We start from the raw sequence: 24102 nt of genomic DNA, 5'->3' as shown, positions 1-24102 counted from the left end.
GTTCTGCAGGCTAAAAATCCCGCGTCTTTCCCATTCCTTGTGTGACATCCCTTTGATTTCCACCGCACGCCCCCTGGAAGATCTTCTGGGAACGTGCGCGCCTATGAGTCACAGCACCCATGCGGCAACCTGCATGGACCCCTAAGGCTAAAAATTTTACTTCTCCATAGCCTGATTTCTTTTTCCCTTGACCTAGTTTCTTCTAGATCAGACAGGGGTGCCTGTGTGTGCTGCAAGGACACATGGTGCCCAGGGGCCTTCCCGAGCCCCCAGGGTCCCCTGCTGTCCAGAGAGCAGCATCTTGGTGCCAGCCAGGCTTGCAAGGCTCTCTAGGCTGCGAGGGACAGGGACTGCAGAGCCGGTAACCACCTTGCTCCATCAACACCCTGCCCGGTAGTAAGAACCTGCAGGAGCCCTACCAGAGGACGCAGACCTGTCCAGGGGGAACTGGAAGAACAGAGCAGCCTCTCACGGCCTCTGATGCAACTCCCATCCTACTCACAACCCCTCCTTTCTCACTCTACAACCGTCCATGGCTGCCTTGGTTCTTCTTGGTGTTCTCCAACTGGGCAGGGGCACTCAGGCTCCCTGGGGAGCTCATTCAGGATGGAGACCAATTGACTCCAGGTGAGCAGCTTTGGGCAATCTGTACCTCTCACCAGCACTCCTGATTTCTCCTTGCTGGGGGTCCACTAACTTTCAGAACGAAGGTCGTTCTCCTCAGCCCCTTTGTCCACATGCCCAGATGTCTCTCTGTCCCCTGAGCACATTCTAGGTCTTCCCACCCTCTACCTTGACTCACACTGGTGCCCGTTGTCACCACCCAGCTATCCAAGATGTCCCTTCCAGCAAGACCAGCTTGGACCGCATCTCCAGGAAGCCTTCACTGACCCACTGCCAAACAAAGCCTGTCCCTGTGCATTCTGAGCGGTCCTCTTCCTTGCTGCTTATGGGGGCACTGATGTGTGTGCTGGTGGTGGTCCAGCGACGTGCAGGTTAGAGCGAGGACTCCAGAGCGGGACACCCTAGGCCACATCCCAGTCATACGAGCTTGGGCAGGGGGCCCTGTGGAGAGCCTGCATCGAGAGGCTGACGGGAGGACGGCAGAATGAAAGCGTGCAAAATGCTAACCCAGGAGCGCGGTCTGTTAAGTGTCCGACTCTTGGTTTCAGCTCAGGTCCTGATGGCAGGGTCGTGAGATCGTGCCCCGCAGGCTCCGTGCTGAGCTCAGAGTCTGCTCAAGGCTCTCTCTCCCTCTCCCTCGGCCCCTCTTTCCCACTCCCTCTCTCTCTCATAAATAAATAGATCTTTAAAAAAAAGGTCAAAGGCTAACACAGTGCTCAGCGCAGAGTAGGTCCCACGTAAATGTTGACCAAGATCATTTCCTTATCCTTCTGACAACCATATTGACTATTTCATCTCTATCTACATTATATGCTCTTTGAAGACAGGGCTGGTTTTAATCATCGTCTTCATTTCCACCGCTCAGGGACACCACATGCCACAGACTTGCGGTAGAGAAGGTGAGGCTGTCCGAGTCCCCACCACCCTGGCCCGGAAGCGGGAACAGCCCTAAGCAGCCATTCAGTATGAGGGGAGAAACCAGCCTTTGTACCTTGTCACCTTACCCCCCCTCCCCAAAACGCACTCAGCTACAGCTGACTGGGCTTTTATGCTTCAGAGGCTGTGTCCCCGTTTCAATTCTCCTGTCCCTGTGAGGGGCCAGAAGGGTGAAGTAGAAGGTGTATTGGAACATGGCTTCTTCCCTAAGCTTCTGTCTCCCAGACACAAGGGGTCAGGCTCAGGAGGCCCAGAGCTGGAGCCCACCCAACCCGTGCTGGCCGCGGATCGGTGCCCACCCTTCTGGGGTGAGTTTGAGCAAGGCTGTTCTGGATTCCCTGGCAGGCAGCTGGGACTGAGTGCATTGTCCCCGCTCCCTCTGACCAGAGGATGCTCAGAGCATTAATCAGACCTTCCCTCTGGATCTGTTGGGGATCCCTAATTACCCTCGTCAGAGGGCAGCCACTGCTAGATAATTTCCCAAACACCTCCCGTGCTTTTAAAATCAAAACCTCCCCTTGGCTATACTGGACCCTAAAAAGAAGTGACACTGGCTGGTTGGAGCCCTCGCTGAAGAAGGCCCAGAGGCCCCCATGGCAGGGTCTAGACAGGGAATCCTGGCTAGATGCCTCCCGGGAGCACCTCCAGACAGGATGGTAGGAGGAAAGGGACCCTCAGGAAAGGGCAGCTCCAGTCCTGCCTCTTACGTGCTGAGAGGGGGCCATGGAGAATCGTGGGAGTGTTGGTGTCCCGTCTCCTCAGAGACCCACACAGTGGTGCACCACATGGAGATCAGGTATGACGACAGGTTTCATCCACATCCTGATGGAGCTGAAACTCTCCACACCCTGCAGGCTCTGACAGGAAAGCCATTTAAAGATACATGTTGAGCCCATCTACTTACTGTTTTGTGAGCCCTTCTGATAAAACTCTCCATTCCTGGGTATTCTTTACTCTTTTTTTATTCTAGAAAGTTCTGGCTTTCACCCCACCCACTCTGCTGAAACGTTCTTAAATTCAGATCACCAGGATCGTATTGTGGGCCCCAGAGCCTCTTGCTTGGACACCCAGGGCTCATCTCAGCTGAGGGCAGGACCTCCTTCCCCATGTCTGCCCTCCCTTGCCCTGCCCCCCCTCCCCTTCCAGAAAGGGAGCCCCCTCTTTGTTCCCAATGCCCCCTTCTGCAGGGCTCCTCTTGCTCCAGAACCTGACAGAAGACACTGCAGCTTCCCAAATTCTCCTCTGCCCAGTGGCTTCTGAAACACGTCAGTATATCCTCTGTTTTCAAAACGGCTTGAGGGACAAGTGACCGTGGGGAAGCAGCAGGACCTCGGTTTTCATTCCGAAGTAAGGAAGAGCTGTTGGGTGAACTTTCTCAGCTGCTGTCATGGCCTGGCCCTCATTTCTGGCTCGGGGGCAGCCTTGCCCATGCAAACATCTTTCTTTTACTTTCCAGGCAGGTGTTTCAGAAGGAAGCCTCCCTGCGTCCCCACTTCAGTCCTGGGTGCTGCAGATTGGCAGGTGTTAATGACAGGAAATTCCATCCCATAGAACACCGCTCATTTACATATCAGAGAAAACTCCCCTCTGGGTGACTCTGCTTTTGTGTTCCTCTGGATGCCTCAGCCTCTGACTGGAAAATCGATCAAACCATTCTTTACTGATGACCTGCCCACCCAGAAGTGCACTTCTACAGTTTGGCTTGTGGCTGTAATTTTTTGAAGAATTTTTTTTTTTTTTTTAAGATCTTATTTATTTAAAGAGAGAGAGCAAGTGGGGTGGGGCCAGAGGGAGGAGAGAATCTCAAGCAGATTCCCTGCTGAGCACAGAACCTACGATACAACCCTGAGATCATGACCTGAGCCAAAATCAAGAGCCAGATGCTCAACCGACTAAGCCACCCAGGCCCCCCTAAAATTTCATTTTTTATTTAATTTAATTTAATTTATTTATTTGACAGAGATCACAAGTAGACAGAGAGGCAGGCAGAAAGAGAGGAGGAAGCAGGCTCCCTGCTAAAACAGCCCAATGTGGGGCTCAATCCCAGGACCCTGGGATCATGACCTGAGCCAAAGGCAGAGGTTTTAACCCGCTGAGCCATCCAGGTACCCCTAAAATTTATTTATTTATTTATTAAATTTTTTTAAAAAAATATTTTATTTATTTGACAGAGATCACAAGTAGGCAGAGAGGCAGGCAGAGAGAGAGAGGAGGAAGCAGGCTCCCCGTGGAGCAGGGAGCATGATACGGGGCTCAGTCCCAGGACCCTGGGACCATGACCCGAGCCGAAGGCCCAGGCTGAATCCACTGAGCCACCCAGGAGCCCCACCTAAAATTTATTTTTTAAGTAAGCTCTACACCTGACATGGGGCTTGAAGTCACAACCCTGAGATCAAGAGTCGCATGTTCAAGGACTGAGGCAGCGAGGCACCCCAGTCTATCTGTAACTTTTAGGATCACACTTAAACCCCTAACAAACCACCGTGCATACAGTAACATGGATAAATCCAGCTGCTTCGTGCTAAGTGAGGGAATTGAGACTCAAAAAGGGGCGAGGACTCCATGTATATGGCATTCCATACAAAGCAAAACTGGAGGACAGAAAACTGGGATCGCTAAGGGGCTAGGGCCAGGGCGTGGGGGATGGGTGATGTGACAGGGACATGAGGGAATCGAAGAAGTTCATTTGGGTGGGAGCATTGAGGCGAGGGAAGAGGTACGCTGTGGTCGCTTCCTCTTTCCCCCTTCCCTCCACCAGTTTGGGTCCCTCCTCTGAAGAAATACATACCACAGAGGAGAGAGAACTACCGTCATACTGTAGGGCTCTCGGAAGGTTTGAGCAAATAGATTCTAGATTATTGGTCAAAAGCTCCAGGTGGGTATTGGGGCTTCTTAACTTTTCATCTGTGTGAGCCTGGGTCTGTGAGAGTTCCTGCATCAGGAAAAAGGGCAGTTCAAATGCTGAATGGTGAGTTTCATCAGCAGATATCAAGACCATCCCTGGGCTCTCCCACTGGACCCCTTCCGTCCGAATTGTCTCACCTTAACCCCCAGACGGGTCTGCCTTCTCAGTTTAGAGACTGTTCCGGGTCATCCGAATGGACACTCCCAGGTTACACTGTTGGGCCAACTTTCTGGCCCAATATGTAAAGAACAATTTCCAAGTTGCCCAGCTATATTTTCCATTCTATTCGAAACCACGTAGCTCTCCACCACATCTTGTAGGGAGGGCTTCTGTCCCAGACCACAAATCCTTGAGCAGTGGCTGAAATCAGCGAGGACATCCATGCCCTCAGAAAGACACTGTGGAGCTCCCAGAATCCTCTGGGCCAACCAAAGCTGCACCCACTCTCTGTTCAGGGTGTTTCTGTATGCCCTTCACCTGCACCCATTACGGAGCCGGCCTTACCCGTGGTCAGCAGGGGCTTGGCGTCCCCAGCTCTGTAGCCGCATTAATTCTTAACCTTCAGCATCACAGTAACTGGCTTGATTTCAGATGTGTGGCCATTGCTGAAATTCAGCCGCTGGATCAATGAAATTCCAGGTTCTCGTCATCACTCCGTTGATGATGGTAATGAACTTGAGTTTGGCTCCTAGGCATCCAGCTTCTGACTAGATGAGGGCAGATTTGTTTGGCAGGGTGACGTCACGTTGGGGTGGGAAAGCCTTCCTTCCGGAATGTTGGTCTCTTGCCTCCCTACCCACAGTGGAGAATCGCTGGGCCTCAGGGAAGGCTGCAGAGTAGAAGGATCCTGGACGGAGTGCTGTCTTCGGGTGGAAAGAAGCGAGAAGGTGCTGGGGAGAGAGGGTATGTCTGCACAGGGCTGCTCATCAGAGCTGGGGGTTTTGTCTTCCAGGGTTACCTGTCGGAAGGGTTGGTGACTAAGTGGTACCGCTCGCCGCGCCTGCTCCTCTCCCCTAACAACTACACCAAAGCCATTGACATGTGGGCCGCCGGCTGCATCCTGGCTGAGATGCTCACGGGGAGAATGCTCTTTGCTGGTAAGTCACTGCCCGTGCCATCTTCCTTCTCTGATGTCGTTCTATATGAAGGGAGAACTGATTGAAAGGGGGAAAAAAGGGAAAAACCACACACACACACACACACACACACACACACACACACACACACCTAAAAAAAATTAAGACAAAAAAAGATGGTAACCACAAAACATCCTAGTCTTTCTCTTTAAAATTACCTGTATGGCTTAATGGACCTACTTGGAAGCCCCTTATCATTTCTGGCAAGATACCAGAAAGGCTGAAAATAGCCTTTTGAGGGCAGAACTTTCAAAGTCAAGTAACGACTTCTATTCAGACACCTTGGGATTGACCACTGGAAACATCCATCCTACATTTTCAGACCCTTCCTCTTCTCTCCCTGCCACTGTGAGCAGCCAGTCTGGAGTGTTCATTTGGGAAGGGGACCGCACAGGGGCTCCCAGGGTCCCTGAACTGACCCTCTGTGAGCCGGCACAGGGGGAGGCCAAAGGGACCACTTCCAAACAGCCTGAGCCACAGGCCCTTGCTGGGACAGCATCGCAGAAATCCTGTCCGCTCGGGGCTGCACTGGGCGTCGTTGGGGGACACGGAGGAGCCCCACCGTAGGACACCAGCTTCTGGCAGTTTGGAATCGGTGGTAAGGGACAGGCACGCAGAGCAGCTACATAAATCTGGGGACTTCTTGAAGATAGAAAGTCGGTTAAGGATTTAAACTGGTGGAAGTGAGTGGAAAGGTTATCAAGCAAAAAGGGAAAATGGAAGCAGTGGGAGTAAGAGCAGCCTGGAGGTCGAGGGGGACAGCGAGGAGAGAGACCTGACCCCTACCAGGAATGCCACCGCACCGAGAGAGCGTCAGTGCTCGGGCGGCAAAGATGAGTTGCGTTTCTGAGACTCGTAAAGACTGAAGCTTCTTATGGCCGAGCATCCAGCCTGAGGCCTGCCAGGGAGAAGGTGCTCAGTAAGTCGACATTTGGTGAAGGAATGAAGGAGCACAGGCGTGAATAAATGCCTGACTCTGTCCTGTCCCAGCACACTTCTCCACGTACCTGGCATAGCCTGTCCTCCTCCCCTATGCCTCAGGGAGCACAAGCCTCATTCCAGAGCCAGCTGGTTATTTCTGATTGTCCCCCTCCTCGTTAGGGTCCTTCTAATTGGATACCCAAAAGGCAAGGCTCAATCCTTGTTTTAAAATCACTTCTTTGCCCAGCCCGGGAAAGAACACGCAGAGGCGTCTGGGACGGAGCACTGGGTCCAGACGTTCCCGTCACATTAGCTCTGCTGACTCAGTCTGTATCAGACGGGTCCATTCCAGAGGCAGAGACACTTGTCAACGCCAAGCCCCAGAGATGGCAAGCAACCTGCCTGCAGTCACACAGCAGGCCAGCGGCCGAGTGAAGACCCGAACCCGGGTCCCTTGGCCGCCGGCCCAGTGCTGCTCCCACCGTCCTCCCGGAACCACCGTGGCGCTTCCACCACACCAGCCTCTCGGGCAACGCACTTAACCATGTGGTATTTGGCTCCCTAGGGGCTCACGAGCTGGAGCAGATGCAGCTCATCCTAGAGACCATCCCTGTGGTCCGGGAGGAGGACAAAGACGAGCTGCTCAGGGTGATGCCCTCGTTCGTCAGCAGCAGCTGGGAGGTGAAGAGGCCACTGCGCAAACTGCTCCCCGAAGTGAACAGCGAAGGTACCTCCGCCTGGGGCCAGGCCAGCCTCCGGGAGGCTGTGCTCCGGCTTCCCCCAGGGGCCCGGGCGGGTGGTCAGCTTCCAGAAGGACCATGCCGAGTTCCTAGACAGAGGGGCCAAGGCCATGCCACTGCAGCAGGAGTTTGCCCCAGCTCCTTCCAGAATGAGCGTCCCTGGTCCCCAGAGTTCCGCCGCCAGGAGACCCTCAAGGCAAAGCCTGGCATCCTCCAGAGTCTATCCTTGTCTTTGCTTCCTTTTCCTTCTCGTGTTTCTCACTCACCTTCCTCCATCTCCTCCTTCATCTCCCCTTTCCTTGTTTCCCTTGATGATGTGATGCAGAGAACGTGGGTTTTATGAGCTTCAGACCCAGACCCAGACTCATTGCCCAGTTCCATTGGGGAGTAGCTGTTTGGCCTTGAACGAGTTTCCTAACCTCTCTGCCTCTGTTTCCTTAATTGTAAGATGAGTGCAGTGATCTGTGTAATGGGGACATCGTGACGGGTGAGTGAAATAGAATGTGTAAAGCCCTGGGCCTAGGAGAGTTGCTCCATCAGCTGAATGTTAACATTAGAGCCATCTGGGTGGCTCAGGCGGTTAAGCGTCAGCCTTCAGCTCAGGTCATGATCTCAGGGTCCTGGGATTGAGCCCCGTGTCAGGTTCCACGCTCAGTGGGCAGTCGGCTTCTCCCTCTCCCTCTGCCCCACTCCCTGCTCATGCTCTGTCTCTCCCTCTGTCTCTCTCTCAAATAAATAAACAAAATCTTTAAATAAAATGTTAACATTATCACTGGATCTCACACCTACCAGAGGCTTCTTGAGGAGACCCCTCCCCGTGTTAGGTAGGACACAGGTTCAGCCAATTGGAAGAGACACCCTAATTCCTAATGACTTACATAAGATTTCTTTCTCATTTAAGAAAAAAGAAGTTAGGAAGCTTATTTCTCTCTTCTGTAGTAATCACAAAGCAGATAGTCCAGGGCCAAGACGGTGATCCTGCTGCAAAGTCATCCAGGGGCTCAGGCCCCTTCCGTCCTGCTGTTCAGCCATCTTAGGGTGCTGCCCTTACTACCCGGAGGAAGACCGGGAAGGGGGGCAGGTCCGCTTGCCCTTAAGGTCATGAGCTGGAATTTGGACACCTCACCTCCACTCACGTTTCATTGGCCAGAACTCAGTCCCCTGGCCCCAGCTCGCTGCGGTGGAAGTGGTGAAATGGCTGTTTATTCCACGCCACTTTGTGTCCATTATTACGAATGAGACCATCAAGAGACCAAGAACTTGGATCCCCGGTGTCTTCTAACAATGTCTGTGGCCATGATCCCCGCTCAACCATAAGCTGCCTCAGTTTTCTCTTCATGAAAGGGGAGGAAGGATCATTTCATTCACCACAAATTAAGACTCAGCCCATCTGTATTTGAGTCCCAGGGCCCTGTAGACACCCCACCACGAGACGAGACGGGCATTCACCTCTCAGGAATTCCGGGTCAGGGACGTGTCACCGCGTCCCCTCCCCCAAGCAGCCACACACACAGCAGCCCCTCGGTGCCCTGGCTCTCGGAGTGGTGGGCTGTGTCTCCACAAAATCAGAATTGGTCCTGATAGGAGATGAAGCTCCTCATTATCGTCGGGAGCATCCCCCGACGTGCCTTAAGCCCCCACAGTGTCAGGGATGGAAGACTCAAGAGGTGCTCTCACTGGGAAGATGGTGAGAACCAAGATGTGAGGGGAGAACAAAGACTAAGGAACGCATCCTAAGGGGCCAGCGAGAGCTCCACCTATTTGGGGAGAGGAAGGGAGTGGAGAGGGACAGAGAAGCTGGCCAGGGGGACACGGTGAGGCCTGGACCAGCAGGATGAGTCACAGACCTGTAGGTAGGAAGTGAGGCTGGAGAGGTGAGAAGGGCCAAGAGGCCAATGACTTTGGACTTGATCCTGTAGCTGAACAGTGTTCATTAAAGCTGGGCGTGATCCTCTCTCCCTATGTGCCAAAACTCAACTCCAACCAAAACTCCCTCGCCGGCCTGTGGCCTTGAAAAGCTGGCCTTGAAAGGAGGTCTCCAGTTCACCTCTGGCTTTAGGAGAATGAGGGGTCCCCAGAATGAAATATGGGTCGGGGGAGAGCACCAAGGCCAGCCACCTAGGAGAGCTGGCTGGTGACTTGCAGTCCCTCCCTTTTCTGTGCATCCGAGGCCCCGCAGGCTGGGAAGAGGCAGGGTCTCTCCCTGGCTATAACCTGCAGAGGCTCAAAGGGCAGCCTAGGTGACTCTGTCCCTCAGTGGCTGACAGAGCCATCAAGGCAGGACGAGGGAGACAGGCCCCAAGACCATCATATCGAGGCATCAGTTCTGAGCTCCGTTTACCCTACAAAGTAAAGGTGTCACAAGTGACAAATCTGATGGGAGTGCTCTGGGTGAAGCAGGGTTGGGGCCCTCAGGGCCCACCTGCCTCTCAGTCACCAAAGATGCCCCTGAGGATCCTTCCAGAACCCTGGGGGCTCTGGAAAGTCCCGTTTGAAGTTTACTGGGCCACAGGAAGGTGACAAGATGGTATGGAAGCCTCATATTAGAAATGCCTTCAGAAAATGTGGGGAGGTTGAGCCCAGAGGAGTAGGGGGGTGGGAGGGCTTGGTTTCTGCATTGAGAAAGACAAAGCTAGTGCCGTGGCAGATACACCCGGAAATTCCAGGAAGATCTGCTGGCGGTGTAGACACGGCTCGCCTCCAGTCCAGACAGAGTGGGGGAGCCTGGGGCTCTCCCGGAACCCAGGCCGTCAGAGAAGTGTCTGCCATCTTCAACACTCGGCCTTCAGGGGGCAGATTTAGTTTAGAGACAAGAAAGGATTTTCTAGTCTTTAGGCTTCTGGAAGTGTCTGGCACCTGCTAGAAGACCAGCTGTCAGGAAAAGCAAGGAGGAAACTCATCTTCACTAGAGTCCGTGTGGGGCACTTCAGGGTTCGCTGGGTCTTTGTTAATAACAGTGATGCCGGTGATGATGCCTGCCCATGTCCAGAGCTTCAGCTCTCTCCTGTCCTTGTCAGAAGGTCCAGAGTAATCAGCTGGATCGAGGGAGGGCAGCAGCCCAAAGAGGGAGAAGCTCGCCCTGCCCAGGGCCTGGGCGGACTGTGTGCTGCGGCCCGGTTCTTCCCAGCCCCGCCCATCAGGGAGGGTCTTTCAGGTCCCGAGCCCTGACCCAGAGGCTCCCCCTGAGCCTCTGAGCTCTTGGCGGTGACCGGAGCTCCTGCTGCTTTACTGATCTTGCAGTCTGGGCTTACGGAGCGGCACCACGTCCTCCCGGGAGGCTGCGGCCTTCTGGATCCCTCAATATCCTGAATCATTGATGAATTTTGCTGCAGAGAGACCCAGGGCCGGTGTGAGGGGCAGGGCGGTGGTGGCTGGCTTGCAGCCTTTCTCCCCTGCCACATGGGAGGTAACGCGATTAGCCCCGCCGGGATTCAGGTGGGCTCTCCTGCGCTGAGACGTGATGCAAACCTCCAGGCTAGACCTTGCGCTGAGATGAGCCGGGGCAGAGCCCACAAGGCAGATGGCTGCCCCTGCCCCGCCTGGAGAAAGGACACCAGTCCCGTGCGCAGAGTTGGTGTGTGGCCACTGCGTACCCACGCCGCCCGACTGGCTACCGAAATTTCGATGTGCTTTCATGCTGGCGGGCAGCCAGCCACCGTACAGGGCTTCAGAGTGTCCCTTCCTGTCCCCAGGTTCCAGTGCCTAGGACCTCCCCTTGATCTGGACCCTGGTCTCCAGGAGGGCTTCAAGCTTGGTGGTTAAATATTTTAATATCAAGCCTGCTGTTGTTTGTCAAACCTCAAGGCGCAGCCTGTGGTAGGAAGGCAGGGCCAGGGAGCCCTGGACTATGGGGCCTGTCCCATCTGCCTCACCTTCCGGTGACCTGTCTCACAGGTGACTGCCGGCACCTGGGAGCTAAGGCTCCCCCGGGCACCCCAGCAACACACAATCTGTAGCCAGTGGGAGTGGGTATAGAGACACCGCAGCTCCCCCCGACTCCACAAGGGAGCCACCCCTGAGATGTGTCCCATGCTGTCTCCTAGAGGACGCCCCCCCCACGGTGGGACTGAGCTCCAGGTGTCCTGCTCATGCGCACAGCCCCTTCCCCTGCCAGTGCTTCCAGGGAGGGTCACCACGTACTCACCTATAGCCCAGACCAGCCTAAGGCAGACTCCTAGCCCTGTACTGGCTCTTAACCAACAGCAACTGGAACAAGTCACTTTTCCCCACTGGGCCTCTGTTTATTCATTCGTGAAATCAGAAAAGCAATTATCTACTCTGAAGTTGCACTGGATTGTGGTGAGGATCACAAGAAAGGAGAATGGCTGAAAAGCTTTCTATAAATGGGAAAGTACCAAAAAATGTCTCAGCTAGGCAGGGCAGTGAATGACTTTCATGTCCTGTTTTGCTCCCCGCAGCCATTGACTTTCTGGAGAAGATCCTGACCTTTAACCCCATGGATCGTCTAACAGCAGAGATGGGGCTGCAGCACCCCTACATGAGCCCGTACTCATGCCCAGAGGACGAGCCCACCTCGCAGCACCCCTTCCGCATTGAAGATGAGATCGATGACATCCTGCTGATGGCTGCCAACCAGAGCCAGCTCTCCAACTGGGATAGGTGCGGTTCCAGGGGCCTCTGGCTCTGGAGTGTAGAATCCACGTTCTCATCCTCCCGTTTCTGTTTTGCGTCTGATCCTCCGTGACCTTTCCCTCTACCTCCCAAGCTCTATACCCCATGGGGTTCTTTCCCCACTTAGCTTTCTGCCTTTCTCTCCTGTCCCCAGGCACTCCCAGCAGGTGAGCATGTGTGGGTCGGGAGCCTTCCTTTGTGCAATACGGCCACCACCCCTGTCCTCCCCACCCTGAGTGTTCTAGAGCCAGGGCTCTGTACAAGGTTCTGAGACATTTAAGGAGTACCCGTCACTGGAACTCACTTCTGGCAGACTGGGAATCTGCCCTAGAAAAGTAGACTGCACCAGCGCACAGAGAGGAGACAGTGTGACATTTATTACTACACAAAATTTCGCATGGTCCTCATTGTTGAAACCTCCCGAGAGTGCCATGAAGGGGGGTGCCATTATCACTACTGCTCAGTGACACATGAGGAAGCCACAGCTCAGAGAGGATAGAGACCAGCGTCAGGCCACACAGCTAATGCTTGCCTCCTGGGGGGCCTCCTGGATCTGCATCTATGTCAGACACTGCTGAGCAGTGACAGCACTCTGGCCTGCCAGACTGGGCTGAGCCTCCGAATCCTTCTCAACACAGTGTACCCGGAAGTCACTACCCGTGATTCAGCATTGGGTAGAACACACATTTTTTAACAATCTCTGTGTAGGCATGTTATGATTTCTCGGGACCCTTCCTGTTCTGACGTTGAGATGAGGCAGCTAAACATTTGGGCGTCACCATCTGCTAATCCGGGGCCGGGAGAGCTGAGAGCTGCTCAGTTTAGAAATAGAAGTCAAGGGCTTAGCAGCTAGGACTCCGAGGAGGCCTAAGTGGGAGCCCCGCTGCTGTGGGAATGTGACAGCTAGTTACATAAGTGACAGATGAGCAAGTTCTTCTTTTCAGTCATTTGACAGATGATAGGTTTCTGCCTAAGGAGGCAGTGGGAGGGCTGGGGCAACGTTGCTATTTTTGGACAGGTTTGTGGGTTTGTTGTTGTCGATTGTTGTTATCAAGAGTTGCCAGCAAATAGAGATTAATGAAGACCCTTCCTTCTGCCACCCCCATGCCTTTCCCGCCCTCGACTGTGGTCCCTGCAGCCCCTCCCCCTCTGCGCCACAGCACTTAAGGGCTCAGAGCACTGGCCCAGGGAGGCCCACCCCATGCTTATCACGGCTCTAGTGCAGGGCTGGGGCCAGGAAAACTGGCAGGGTTTCTTTATCCACTGCCCACCAGCTCTGCCCATTTCTCAGCCTGACAGAGCTCCGCTCCCGACTTTCCCATCACACCTTCCTGATGGAGATGGGCCATCCATGGCAGACTCCCTCCGATAGGCCCTCCTGCTTTGGGCAAATGGCTTAACCTTGGATGAGCGCCAGCATCTCGTCCCAGTGGGGACATCGGGAAGGCAGCATGATAATGCTGATTCCACTGATAATGCTGATTCCACAGAGTCTCATCCGAGACCTCCGAGAACCGGCGCTTGGCTCCCGGTGTGTAGCAGTCAGGGATTAGGGTCTTCTCAAGTTCTTCCTCCTAGAAATCTCGGCGGTTTCTAGGACTCTTGCGGGAAGAGGCGGTGTTCCCCTCTGGGAGGGACTCCTGCCCTCGTGGTCTCACTGGGAGAGAGAGCAGCAGTCCTGGGGCCTCCCTGTGCCTCGTAAACCACATCGTGTGGACCGCTCCTCTGTGTCTACGCTCTCACAGCCAAACCTGCCTGTCTTTGGTGCGCCGGCTTTTCCTTTGTGAGCTCTGGGCATCCTGTACTATGAGCAGCTGGCTGTGGGCCACGGCCTTCCCTCTGCTCCCTGCCTCCCTCCACACGGTTCTGCACAGAGCACCTGGCATGGGGAGGAGAGGGCCCAGCTCGAGCTGATGGCCTGCACACCTGCCTTCATTTGCTCTTGGCTGACTTTGCTCTCTGTGGCTGCAGGACACTTGACAGAAGGCAGAATTCCAAGGATCTTTGGCCTCTCCGGAAGGTGTCTAGAACCTTTCCATAGATCCCACCTACACTACATTGTTACAGGGTCCGGGGGGTGGGGAGGCATCTAACCAGAGCCCCTAAGGCAAGAGGTCTTAGCCCAGGCCGTACCTTAGCATCCCCTGGGGATGTGTTAAAACCATGCAGACGCAGAGCCCCAGTGGAGACCAGCAGAATCAGAGTGTGGGGTGATTCTAATTGGAGCCAGGGCCAAGGAGCACTCATCAGGGCTCCACTACTTGAAGTGTGGTCCCTGGACCAGCAGCATCACCTGGGAGCTGGTTAGAACCACGACTCTCTGGCCCGCCTCGAGGCTACTGGATCAAGAGCGGCAACTTTGCAAGGGTCGCAGGCGATTTGCATGCCAAGTCTGAGGAGTACGGCCTTGGTGGGTCCATTTGAAAGGAGGTTCCACGAGGCCAGGGAATTTGTTGTTTGATTCATTGCTGTGCCTGGCAATGCCAGTGCCTTGTACTTAATAATGTGCTCAAGAAATAACTGTAGGATATTGAACGAGTACAGAAGAATACAAGGGTTAAGCCAAAAAAAAAAAAAAAATCAGTCCTTCCACCGGAGCCCTGGGGGGTGTGGGTGGGGGCGGTCACGGGACCAGAGGGACAGGAAAGGTATGGAAAGGCTGTCTGTGCGCGGCAGACAGGGGTGCGGAGCCTTGGCTCCCTCGGGGAAGGCAACTCACCATTCCGTTTGTCTGCACCCTTGCAGGTACCCTGTGAGCCTGTCCTCGGACCTGGAGTGGAGGCCGGACCGGTGCCAGGACGCAAGCGAGGTGCAGCGCGACCCGCGCGCGGGCTCGGCGCCGCTGGCCGAGGACGTGCAGGTGGACCCGCGCAAGGACTCGCAGAGCAGCTCAGAGCGCTTCCTGGAGCGCTCGCACTCGTCCATGGAGCGCGCCTTCGAGGCCGACTACGGGCGCTCCTGTGACTACAAGGTGGGCTCGCCTTCCTACCTGGACAAGCTGCTGTGGCGCGACAGCAAGCCGCACCACTACTCCGAGCCCAAGCTCATCCTGGACCTGTCACACTGGAAGCAGGCGGCCGGGGCACCCCCGAGCACCACGGTGGCCGCGGACGCTGGGCCACACGAGGACGAGCCGGCCAACCTCTTCCTGGAGATCGCACAGTGGGTCAAGAGCACGCAAGGTGGCCCGGAGTGCGCCAGCCCGCCCCCTGACAGCCCTGAGCGCCACCTGTCTGCCTCTCCGCCCGGCCGCCCGGCCCCCATCGACGGGGGCGCCAGCCCCCAGTTCGACCTGGACGTGTTCATCTCCCGCGCCCTGAAGCTCTGCAGCAAGCCCGAGGACCTGCCGGACAATAAACTGGGTGACCTCAACGGCGCGTGCCTCCCCGAGCACCCCGGCGATCTCGTGCAGACCGAGGCCTTCTCCAAAGAAAGGTGGTGAGGGAGAGGGGGAGCTCCAGGCACCCCTGAGCAGAAGCCACCCGGGAAAGCCGGGCCTGGCAAGAAGGGGCTGGCCCTCCTCCCCGGCTTCTCCACCGCCCCTTGTACCCCTCTCTGCTGCCTTGGGGTTAGCAAAACACAGGAAGGATCCGAGGAGGGAGAGGAATGTCCATTTCTTAAACTGCCTTAATAACTAGCCTTTAACCTCTGGGAGCAGGTTTGAACAGGAGCCTAGTTTGGGGGTTGATCACTTTCCCAGCAAAGAGGGGGCCCTTGCTAGGTGGCAGTTTGCCGGGAATCAGTGTGTCTTAGACAGTAGTCTGCAACCCTGGCCAGGTGCAGAGGAATCTTGCCGATGGTTGAAGCCATCTGGCCAGTCTAGCCTCACAGACAGAGGAAGGACAGTGAGGCCGGGAGAAGCCAAGTGAAGTGCTTACCCCCAGGGCAAGGCTGGGAGCCTGGTTCTCCTAGGCTAGTGTCTGTCCACTCTAAACTGTCTTCCTCTGCTGGGGGCCCTGTGGCTTTCCAATCAAAATCCTTGGTCCAAGGTATTTCTTCCCTGCCCATCACCATCTGCCCTATCCCATCTTTTCTTCAGAACAATGTTGCTTTATATTCCAAAATGGGAAACTGAGCTAGTTTTACCCTACAGACCAACCAGATATTTTCTGGTTCCTCAAGTACTTCAGTAGCCCCACCTGCCACACCCCCGTTTGCCTCATCCCTGTGTGGTCTGAAAACCTTGGCTCAGATCAGACCAGTGTGGGATCTGTGGGTCCAAGAGCTCATCTTCCAGGCCTGGGCACACACCTCCTCCAGAATTCCCTATGCACTTTCCTGACACATGCACGGATGCAAGGTCATGGCCCCAGCTCCCCAGGGAGTGTCATTCACAGGTGAGTTTGAAGACAGCAGTCCCAGTAACGCCTGCAGCCCAACACCCAGTCCCAAACATGGAACCCAGCCGCAGACACGTACAGAACTCCTCTCCCAGCCCACCTCGGTCCTCCCAGCCCCCACCTCGGGAACTAATGTTCTTGGCACAGATTGTGCCTTCGGAGTAAACAAGGCCATGAGGTGCCCGCCATAGAGCAAATGTGTTAGGAGAGAAGATTTCACACGGGACCGATCATGCTTCGTGAATACTGACCTTTATTTTGATCATCCATTTAGCCCTGGCAAAGAGTGGTCCCTAAAGAAATGCATGGAAAGCAAGTGGCCTTGGGAGCAAGGTGGGAAGATGGGAAAGGCGGGGTGCCAACAGGAAAAGTCCTCAGGGGTCAGGCACCAGCATAGAGACCCCAGGACACAGGAAGGTCTTCCAAGCAACCATGCCCCTCGTAGCTTCAGGCTGAGTTTGGAGCGTGCACACCAGAGGTGTCCTTGCATTCAGAGCCTGGGGTGATGGTATAGGAGCACAGCAAGCCCTCTGCAGAAGCAGAGTCCATTCCCCGAAATGCTCTGCCGTTACCACCACTGGTATTCTGCCCCCCCAGCACCCCCAAAGATACCCACGGGAGGTCTAGCCAGTCTGCAAACAGAGGACTCCCCAGTGTTGGCCTTGGGCTGTGTTCACCCTCACCTTAACAGCACCTTAAACCTATCCGCTAACTAAGAGTTGTACATTGAAACCTGCAACACGTTAGAAACTTATATTTAAAAACAAAATTAATCACACTGACCATAATTTTTAATGGAAAATATGTAAATATGAAGTGTTTGAGTTTCTTTTTCTTTCTTTCTTTTTTAAATAAGACAAGGAAATACACACCGCTCCTCATGTGCCACTTGTCCTCAGAGGGCGGCTTTACTTTTTTGGTAAAGGAACAAGCTGCTGACCCTGACCAGGAGTTCATATATAATTGTTATTATAGAGGAATTGTTATAACTACTCATGTTTTCAAAAGATCTATTAAACTTGATGAGGATGGGCCAAATAAAGTTTTATTGGAACACAGAGTCCTTTATTCATCGAAGTATGCTCTCCTTCATTTACGTATTATTTGATCGTGTCTTGGGCAGTGGTGGAGTCCTTGGAGGGCGGCTGGCTTCTCCCTGAACCCCGGAGGGCAGGGTTTTGAGGGGTTGCCGTCGGCGAGGAGGGGAGCGGAGAATCTATACGGATTGGTAGTCGGGGGAGTGATTCCAGAACCACCTGGGTCGGGCCTGGTGTCTGTCCTATAGATTTCAAACCATATCTTGGAGTTAACCCCAATCCTTCTGAGCAAGGCTAAACCTTTCGTCCAGCCCCAAAGGGGCCAACATCATGAGATTTGGGGGAGCCAACACCCACAAATACCTCCCCGAGCCACACTTCACAGGTACCCGAGAGTCCCTTCAACTGAAGTTCACCGCTTTGTAAGACCGGCCGGACATCAGCCGTGACCTCATTTGTTATTCAACAACTATAAAATAGGACAATGGAGGGGGACGGGGCGCCTGGGTGGCTCAGTGGGTTAAAGCCTCTGCCTTCGGCTCAGGTCATGATCCCAGGGTCCTGGGATCGAGCTCCACATCGGCCTCTCTGCTCCGCGGGGAGCCTGCTTCCTCCTCTCTCTCTGCCTGCCTCTCTGCCTACTTGTGATCTCTGTCTGTGAAATAAATAAATAAAATCTTTAAAAAAAAAAATGGAGAGGGTTCTTAAAATGTGTTTCTGTCGATTTAGACTTCCCGGAAAGGCCCTTGAATTAAAAGATCTTTCTACTGGTGGGCTGCATTTAAGCCAAGAGGAGCAGCCCCGTTAAGGGAGTTGTGGGATTCTCTCCAAAATGGTAGCAGAGAGCGGCCATCTCTGCGGGGCAGAAGTGGATGAAGAGAGCACTGGGGGCGGGGCCAGAGTCCTGGTGGGAATCTTAAATTGGCCTTGAGGCCCAATTTGAGGTGCGGGTAGGTAGTGGGAAGTGGGGTTTGAGAAGGCCCAAAAGCAAACAGCAACAAAGGAAAGAAAATCTAAGAAAGGAGCAACCCTGAGGTTGACCCTTGAGCATTCCAGCTTTGAGCTGCCCAGGCCGCTTGGAGACGGATTTTTTATAGTGCGATACTGTCAATGTAGTTTCTCTTCAGCAATTTTCTTCTAACATTTTCTTTTCTCCAGCTGACTTTATTTTAAGACTGTAGCACATAATACGCATAACATACAAAATATGTATTAATCAACTTTATGTTATGGGTGAGGCTTCTGGCCAACAGTAGGCTCTTAGCAGTTAAGTTTTGGGGAGTCAGTAGTTCCGTATGCAGATTTTCTGCTTAGTGGGAGTCGGTGCCTCCAAGCCCCATGCTCAGGGGTCAACCGTACGTCCATTCACGTATTGTCTGATCCTGTCTCCTGTGAAGACGTGTTTCTACTCACAACACTTGTGACACTAATTGTGAGTTTTCCACGCCAGACAGTTCTCCGGTTCTCTGTACTCTGACATTGGACGTGGTGTCCCAACCCTCCAGATAGCTTCTGCCCAGCTTGGGGCCTGATCTGTACAGTAAGGAAAGTCGGATGGGGCACTGGCTTATTTTCCTTCAGAGGCAAATCTTGAGACAAAAAAAAAAGGGGCAAGTCATTCGGGAGTGGGAGGAATGAGCTCAGAAGCTAGAGCAAAGGAGAGATGACGGAGAAGGGAAGGAAGCCGGTCACGGTGCAAGTCACCACTGTGGGAAGGAGGAAGCGTGTGAATGACAAGCCTGTGGCCGAGAGCAAACCTCCTCTTCAACAATTGTTTCCCCTTCGGTCTCCCAGAGCTGCTAACATGTGGTTTACATCTTCTCCACTGTAATTCATGGGCTCGATACTGAGAGTTTTAAATATGACTGAGAAATGCCTTTGCAGAAACAAGGACACCGGGAGCCACGCTGAGTTGGTTCAGCGCGTTGGCACGGTATCAAACATGGTCGTGGGGGTTCCAACAGCCATGACGGTTGGGTCATCACCGTCTCGAATTGGTTCCCTCAAATCAGTCCCTGAGATGGGGGCTTCTCCGCAAGTGATTGTTGGAAGGAAAGCGCTAAGAGGAGGGAGAGAACAGGAAGCAAGGCTGGGGAAGAACGCTCAGCCAGCACGAGGTCCCGGTAGAGACCAGCTTCAGCCTGACACCACACAGAGCTCTGGAGAATGAATGGCACCAGGGAGTTGATCCCACATTGAGGAAAAGAGGCATTTGTGCCCCCATGTCAGCTAGTGACTGGGGACTGTTGGGGTGGAGTGGAGGAAAGAGCCCATTCAGCCAAGGCCAGTTCTCCTAGGAGCCAATTGGCAGCCAAAACCCACAGCAGCTGGGCAATGGGTCCCCTCAGCGCACCTGCTGAACGGGATCTGGGTAGGGCACCATCTGCATTGCAGGACAGTGTGCTAGGCACTGTGGGGGCAAAGAGGTAGAAAGGAGAGACTGCCACAGTTGGCCCCCCCAGGGAGCCCTCCAGGGCCAGTTCCAGCCCTTTTGTTATTAATTTCCCACTGTTAACAGTCCCCAAAGTCACTTCTCCACCACTGCCCCCCACCACAGAGTCCTCCGCCAAGTAACTATCCGGAGGGGGCTTCCCAAGACCATCCTCCAGTTTCAATAATTCACTAGAAGGACTCACAGGATGCAGAAAAGCTGTCGCACTCACACTTACGGTTTATTACAGTGAAAGGATACAGAACAAATCAGCAAAGGGAAAAGGGGGGCAGCCAAACTCCTGGAGAAACCAAGCACAAGATTTCAGGGGGTCCTCTCCCAAGAAAGTGGCATGGGGACATGCTAATTCTCCCAGCAACAACGTGTGACAACCAGTGAGTCTCATCCCAGCCTTGGCACCCAGGATTTTTATTAAGGATCAGTTCAGCTGGGTAGGACCATGGGACTAATGTGAGCTCCTGTGTGCCCAGCACCCCGGCCCAGCCGCTAGTGGGAAAACATGGCCTTGGCCTCAGCTGTACAATAGAGAATCCAAAGGCTCCGGAATCACTCCCAGGAGCCAGCCAAGGGCCAGTCCTTCTGAAGATAGGCCGCGCTTTGGAATGTACAGGGTTTGAGAAACGAGGACCTGGGAAGTGAACCCTCTTCTACAGGGTAAGTCTATTTGTGACACATTGGATGTATTTGTGCCACCTGCTATTCTAAAGTTATGTGAGAGTCTGTTTTATGTGAACTTTACAGCAAAGCTGAAGCAACAGAGCTTTGTATCCTGGAGATCTTAAGAATATGCAGCATTATCAAAATATAATAATAATAAAAACATGCCTGCTGAGGCCGGTGTCAGGCAACCTAACACCTGAGATCCTTTTTCTTAGTAAATCATGGTCTGCTCATAAGAACCAAGCCTGCTGACAGATTAGCAAGCTAGCTAACCACTCATTCTGTCAGCGTGGCGATCACCACTGGGGGAATGACGCTGCAAGCATGACAGACTGCTGTAGGAAGCAGGCATTACCAGCTCCCCCGGAATGCCCAGCTGAGGACACCAGGGTTCTGCTGCTGAGAGAGGTCCCTGGCCACATGAAGCAAGAGGCAAGACAGGAAACTGAAGATGTCAAGAGTCAGGCTGAGCCACACCCAGCTCCCACCTTCAGAAGATGGTTTTTGGCAGGGGTGGGGGTTCCTCTAGAGGTGAGAAGGACGGAAAAAATCAAGTCCCCACATATGGGCTCCTACGAGGTAGAATTAAAGGAGATGATGGTTTCTTTTATGTTCCAACCCGATTAGACCAAGGTGTCTGGATATTTGGTCAAATATTATTCTAGATTTTTCTATGAGAGTGTTTTCAGATGAGATTAACATTTCCAAGGTGCCTGGGAGGCTCAGTCAGTTAAGCATCTCTGGCTCAGGTCATGATCTCAGGGTCCTAGGATTGAGCCCCGTGTCAGGCTCTGTGCTCAGTGGGGAGTCTGCTTCTCCCTCTCTCTCTGCCCCACTCCCCGCTCATGCTCTCTCTTTCTCTCTCATGAGCTCTCCCTCTAACAAAAAATTAAATCTTTAAAAAAAAAAAAAAAAGATGCAGAGATGCCTGTCTGTCTTCACCGTTGCTTGAACTGAGGGCAAGCCAACTTGGGAACTGTGGAGTGACCAGGGTACTCAAGTGTTCCTAACCACAGAGGGAGAAGAAGAAGAAAGCAGGAGACAGAAGCTGCCCAAGTGCGGGGCAGTTCCCCCCATCCGAGTCCCTTATAGGGACCTGATGGTACCCCCTGCACCAGGTTCTCATTGGATCCCCCACGGCTTCCCCAAATCTTTTCTGAGTGGACTCTGTTACTGGCCACTGAGAAGAGCTTTGACTCACCTGCCTTGCTCCTGCCCCGGCCTGGCCTGCAGGAGCCGTGCATGAAACCCCCGTACCTGACCCGTGTGTAGGACAGCCTTGTCCCCTCAGTATCCATTCACACCAGCATAACATCACAGTGATTCCCTTCAAGCAGTGCTTAGACAAAAAGGAGGGCGCTGAGTAGTTTTGTCATGTGAAGGGCTTCGGGAAGGATGTAGATAAAGACCACATTTAGGCCAGAGTTGGGTGAAAAGAAACTCGAGAGAGCAATGAATGCCAGATGGGAGGGGAGGTCTCCTCTGCTGACCCAACCTGGGCAGGGCTGATCAAGGTCAATCAAGGCCAGGAGAGGTCCCTCTGGCTTAGCACAACACACAGGGTCTGACATTCCTACTGGGAACTGGCATTCAGAGAGACCAAGGACACCAAGATGTTGGTGTAATTAAACTTCCATCAAAATCTGTGAGCAGGAGAGTTTATCCAGCCAACAAATGTGCCCTGACCACAGGAAGAAGAGCCACAGCTGTTTTTTACCAAATGGATCTCATTAAATTAATTATATTACCCCAGAAAGCTCATTCAACACCCTCAAACGAGTTTTAATAAAATCAAAAGTGTTGTAGCAGAAAGAGACCATCTAATGAATCTAATTCTTCACCCTGGAGATAAGGTTGTAGGTTCAGAGAGACTAAGTGACAAGGACAGGTCACATAGCAAGCTGGTGGCTCCTGGCTCATAAGGTACTGCTCTTCCTTCTACAGCATGATGCCTGTCTTGGGACCTGAGGCATTCATTATAGTTAGCTATCCAAAAGCTGGTTCCCTCCCTAAGACTTCCTCAAAATGATCCACGGCCATGTGACCCAGTTCTGGTCAGTGAGAGATGAAGGGATGTTTCCTGGGAAGCTTCTCAATACTTGGGTTCGAAGGGCATCTTGAGAAGAAAACCCTTTACCCTCTGCTTCCTACTTTTGAATTTGGATGCAATGCTGGAACTATGGCAGCCATCTCGAACTCATGAGGCAACAAACCAAAGGACAAAAAGTCAAACAGACTGTGGAGGTGAAAACGTGAGATCAAATGAGCTCAAGTCTGTGATGATGTCAGAAAGCTGCAGAACCAGCCCTAGAACTGCCTACATTCAGATTTTTTTTTTTAAAATATGGGGGTGGAATAGATAGAGGGAGAGGGGGATGCAGATTCCCCACTGAGCAGCGAGCCCAACTCGGGGCTCGATGCCAGGACCCGGAGATCATGATCTGAGCCAAAGGCAGACGCTTAACCAACTGAGTCACCCAGGCGGCCCTACGTTCAGATTTTCTTAGTTAAAAAACAGTAAATATCCTTATGATTGAGCCAGTTAGTCTTCAGTTACAATTTTCTTTCACTTGTGGTAGTAGGCATCCCAGGGAATACAAGGATTATTTGAAGGTTGCTGATTCCTCCATGATGGTGTTCTGCCTCGTTCCCGTAATGGTGCAGTTTGGGTTCCCGCCGCTTGGTAGATCCTTGGTGAAGTGTTATTGTCCCGTTCCCTAAAACCTGCAGTTGGCAAACTTCTTTACATGCCTGCAACCACAACGGCTGACCCCAAGGGCATATTTCTACATAGCTTTATGCCTTTTATTGCAAAGAACCTGGCTTTTCCTAGAACATATGAGCAGCAAAAGTTCCAAAACTGGAGTGCTTGGGCAGCTTAGTCAGTTAAACACCCCACTCTTGGTTTCAGCTCGGGTCATAATCTCAGGGTCCTGGGATCCAGCCCTGCATTGGGCTCCCGGCTCAAGAGGGAGTCTGCTTGTCTCCCTCTCTCTGCCCCCCCCTTCCTTGCCCCCACCCCGCAATCTCATGCTTTCCCTCTCTAAAATAAATAAATAAATCTTTTCCCAAAAAGCGAGTTGTCCTATTTAAGAAAAAAAAAGAGTTCCAAACCACAGTGAGTGTTTGAGCTCTTTGGTAGACTCAACAAACAGCCAAGTGTTGGCTTTCACCCCAACCTGCCCCGGAGAGAAACCCTCTTGCATTATTTATTGTGTCCTTAATCTACAGTTCTCCAGCCATCCCATGTCTGCTGCCTATTTTTTGAGATCTTTGCTAGATACTTAGCTACATTCCCCCTTTTCAAGTCCTTCTCCCTGGCTTTCCTGTCTGCTCCCATCTCCCACCTTTCGCATTTGCTGAGGATTAAGACAGAGACATGCCCAGTTGCAAGCCCCATTCCCTCATGATTTCAGGCCATATTTCTCCTTCTCAGAGGAGGGTAGGAGCAGCTCCGGAGAGGGAAGAGCCCAGGAGGCTATGTTCCCGGTCCAGCCCACAGAGCACCACCCTCTCCGTTCTGTACTCCTGACTGGAGCCCCGACCCTCTAGAACAGATGTGGCTTAGAGCTCAGAACTGAACTAGATAAAGAACATCCCTTTCTCCACCATTATTTCACGGAGGTCTCTCCTCCCTGCTTCTCTTCCCATCCAAAAGTACTTGCCCTACCCTTTTGAAATTCTGGTTGGTGGACAGTCCCAGTCTGTGCTGTCCAATC

The 24102-nt window shown here is 53.2% G+C and overlaps 1 protein-coding gene across 2 annotated transcripts in view; it reads left to right on the top strand.

The window, feature by feature from the left end:
• Positions 1–17294, top strand: part of MAPK4 (mitogen-activated protein kinase 4) — a 149378-nt gene extending 132084 nt beyond the window's left edge. For both annotated transcript variants that reach the window (XM_047698325.1, XM_047698326.1), the window contains exons 3-6: positions 5418–5562; positions 7088–7249; positions 11681–11882; positions 14640–17294. In XM_047698325.1, the coding sequence (XP_047554281.1) occupies positions 5418–5562; positions 7088–7249; positions 11681–11882; positions 14640–15336 (1206 nt within the window). In that variant the 3' untranslated portion in view covers positions 15337–17294. The remainder of the gene's footprint in view (positions 1–5417; positions 5563–7087; positions 7250–11680; positions 11883–14639) is intronic.
• Positions 17295–24102: the final 6808 nt, after the last annotated feature.

This window comes from Lutra lutra, chromosome 12 (genome assembly GCF_902655055.1).
Source record: "Lutra lutra chromosome 12, mLutLut1.2, whole genome shotgun sequence".
Taxonomy (NCBI): Eukaryota; Metazoa; Chordata; class Mammalia; order Carnivora; family Mustelidae; genus Lutra; species Lutra lutra.
This window is presented reverse-complemented; position numbering and strand designations above follow the sequence as displayed.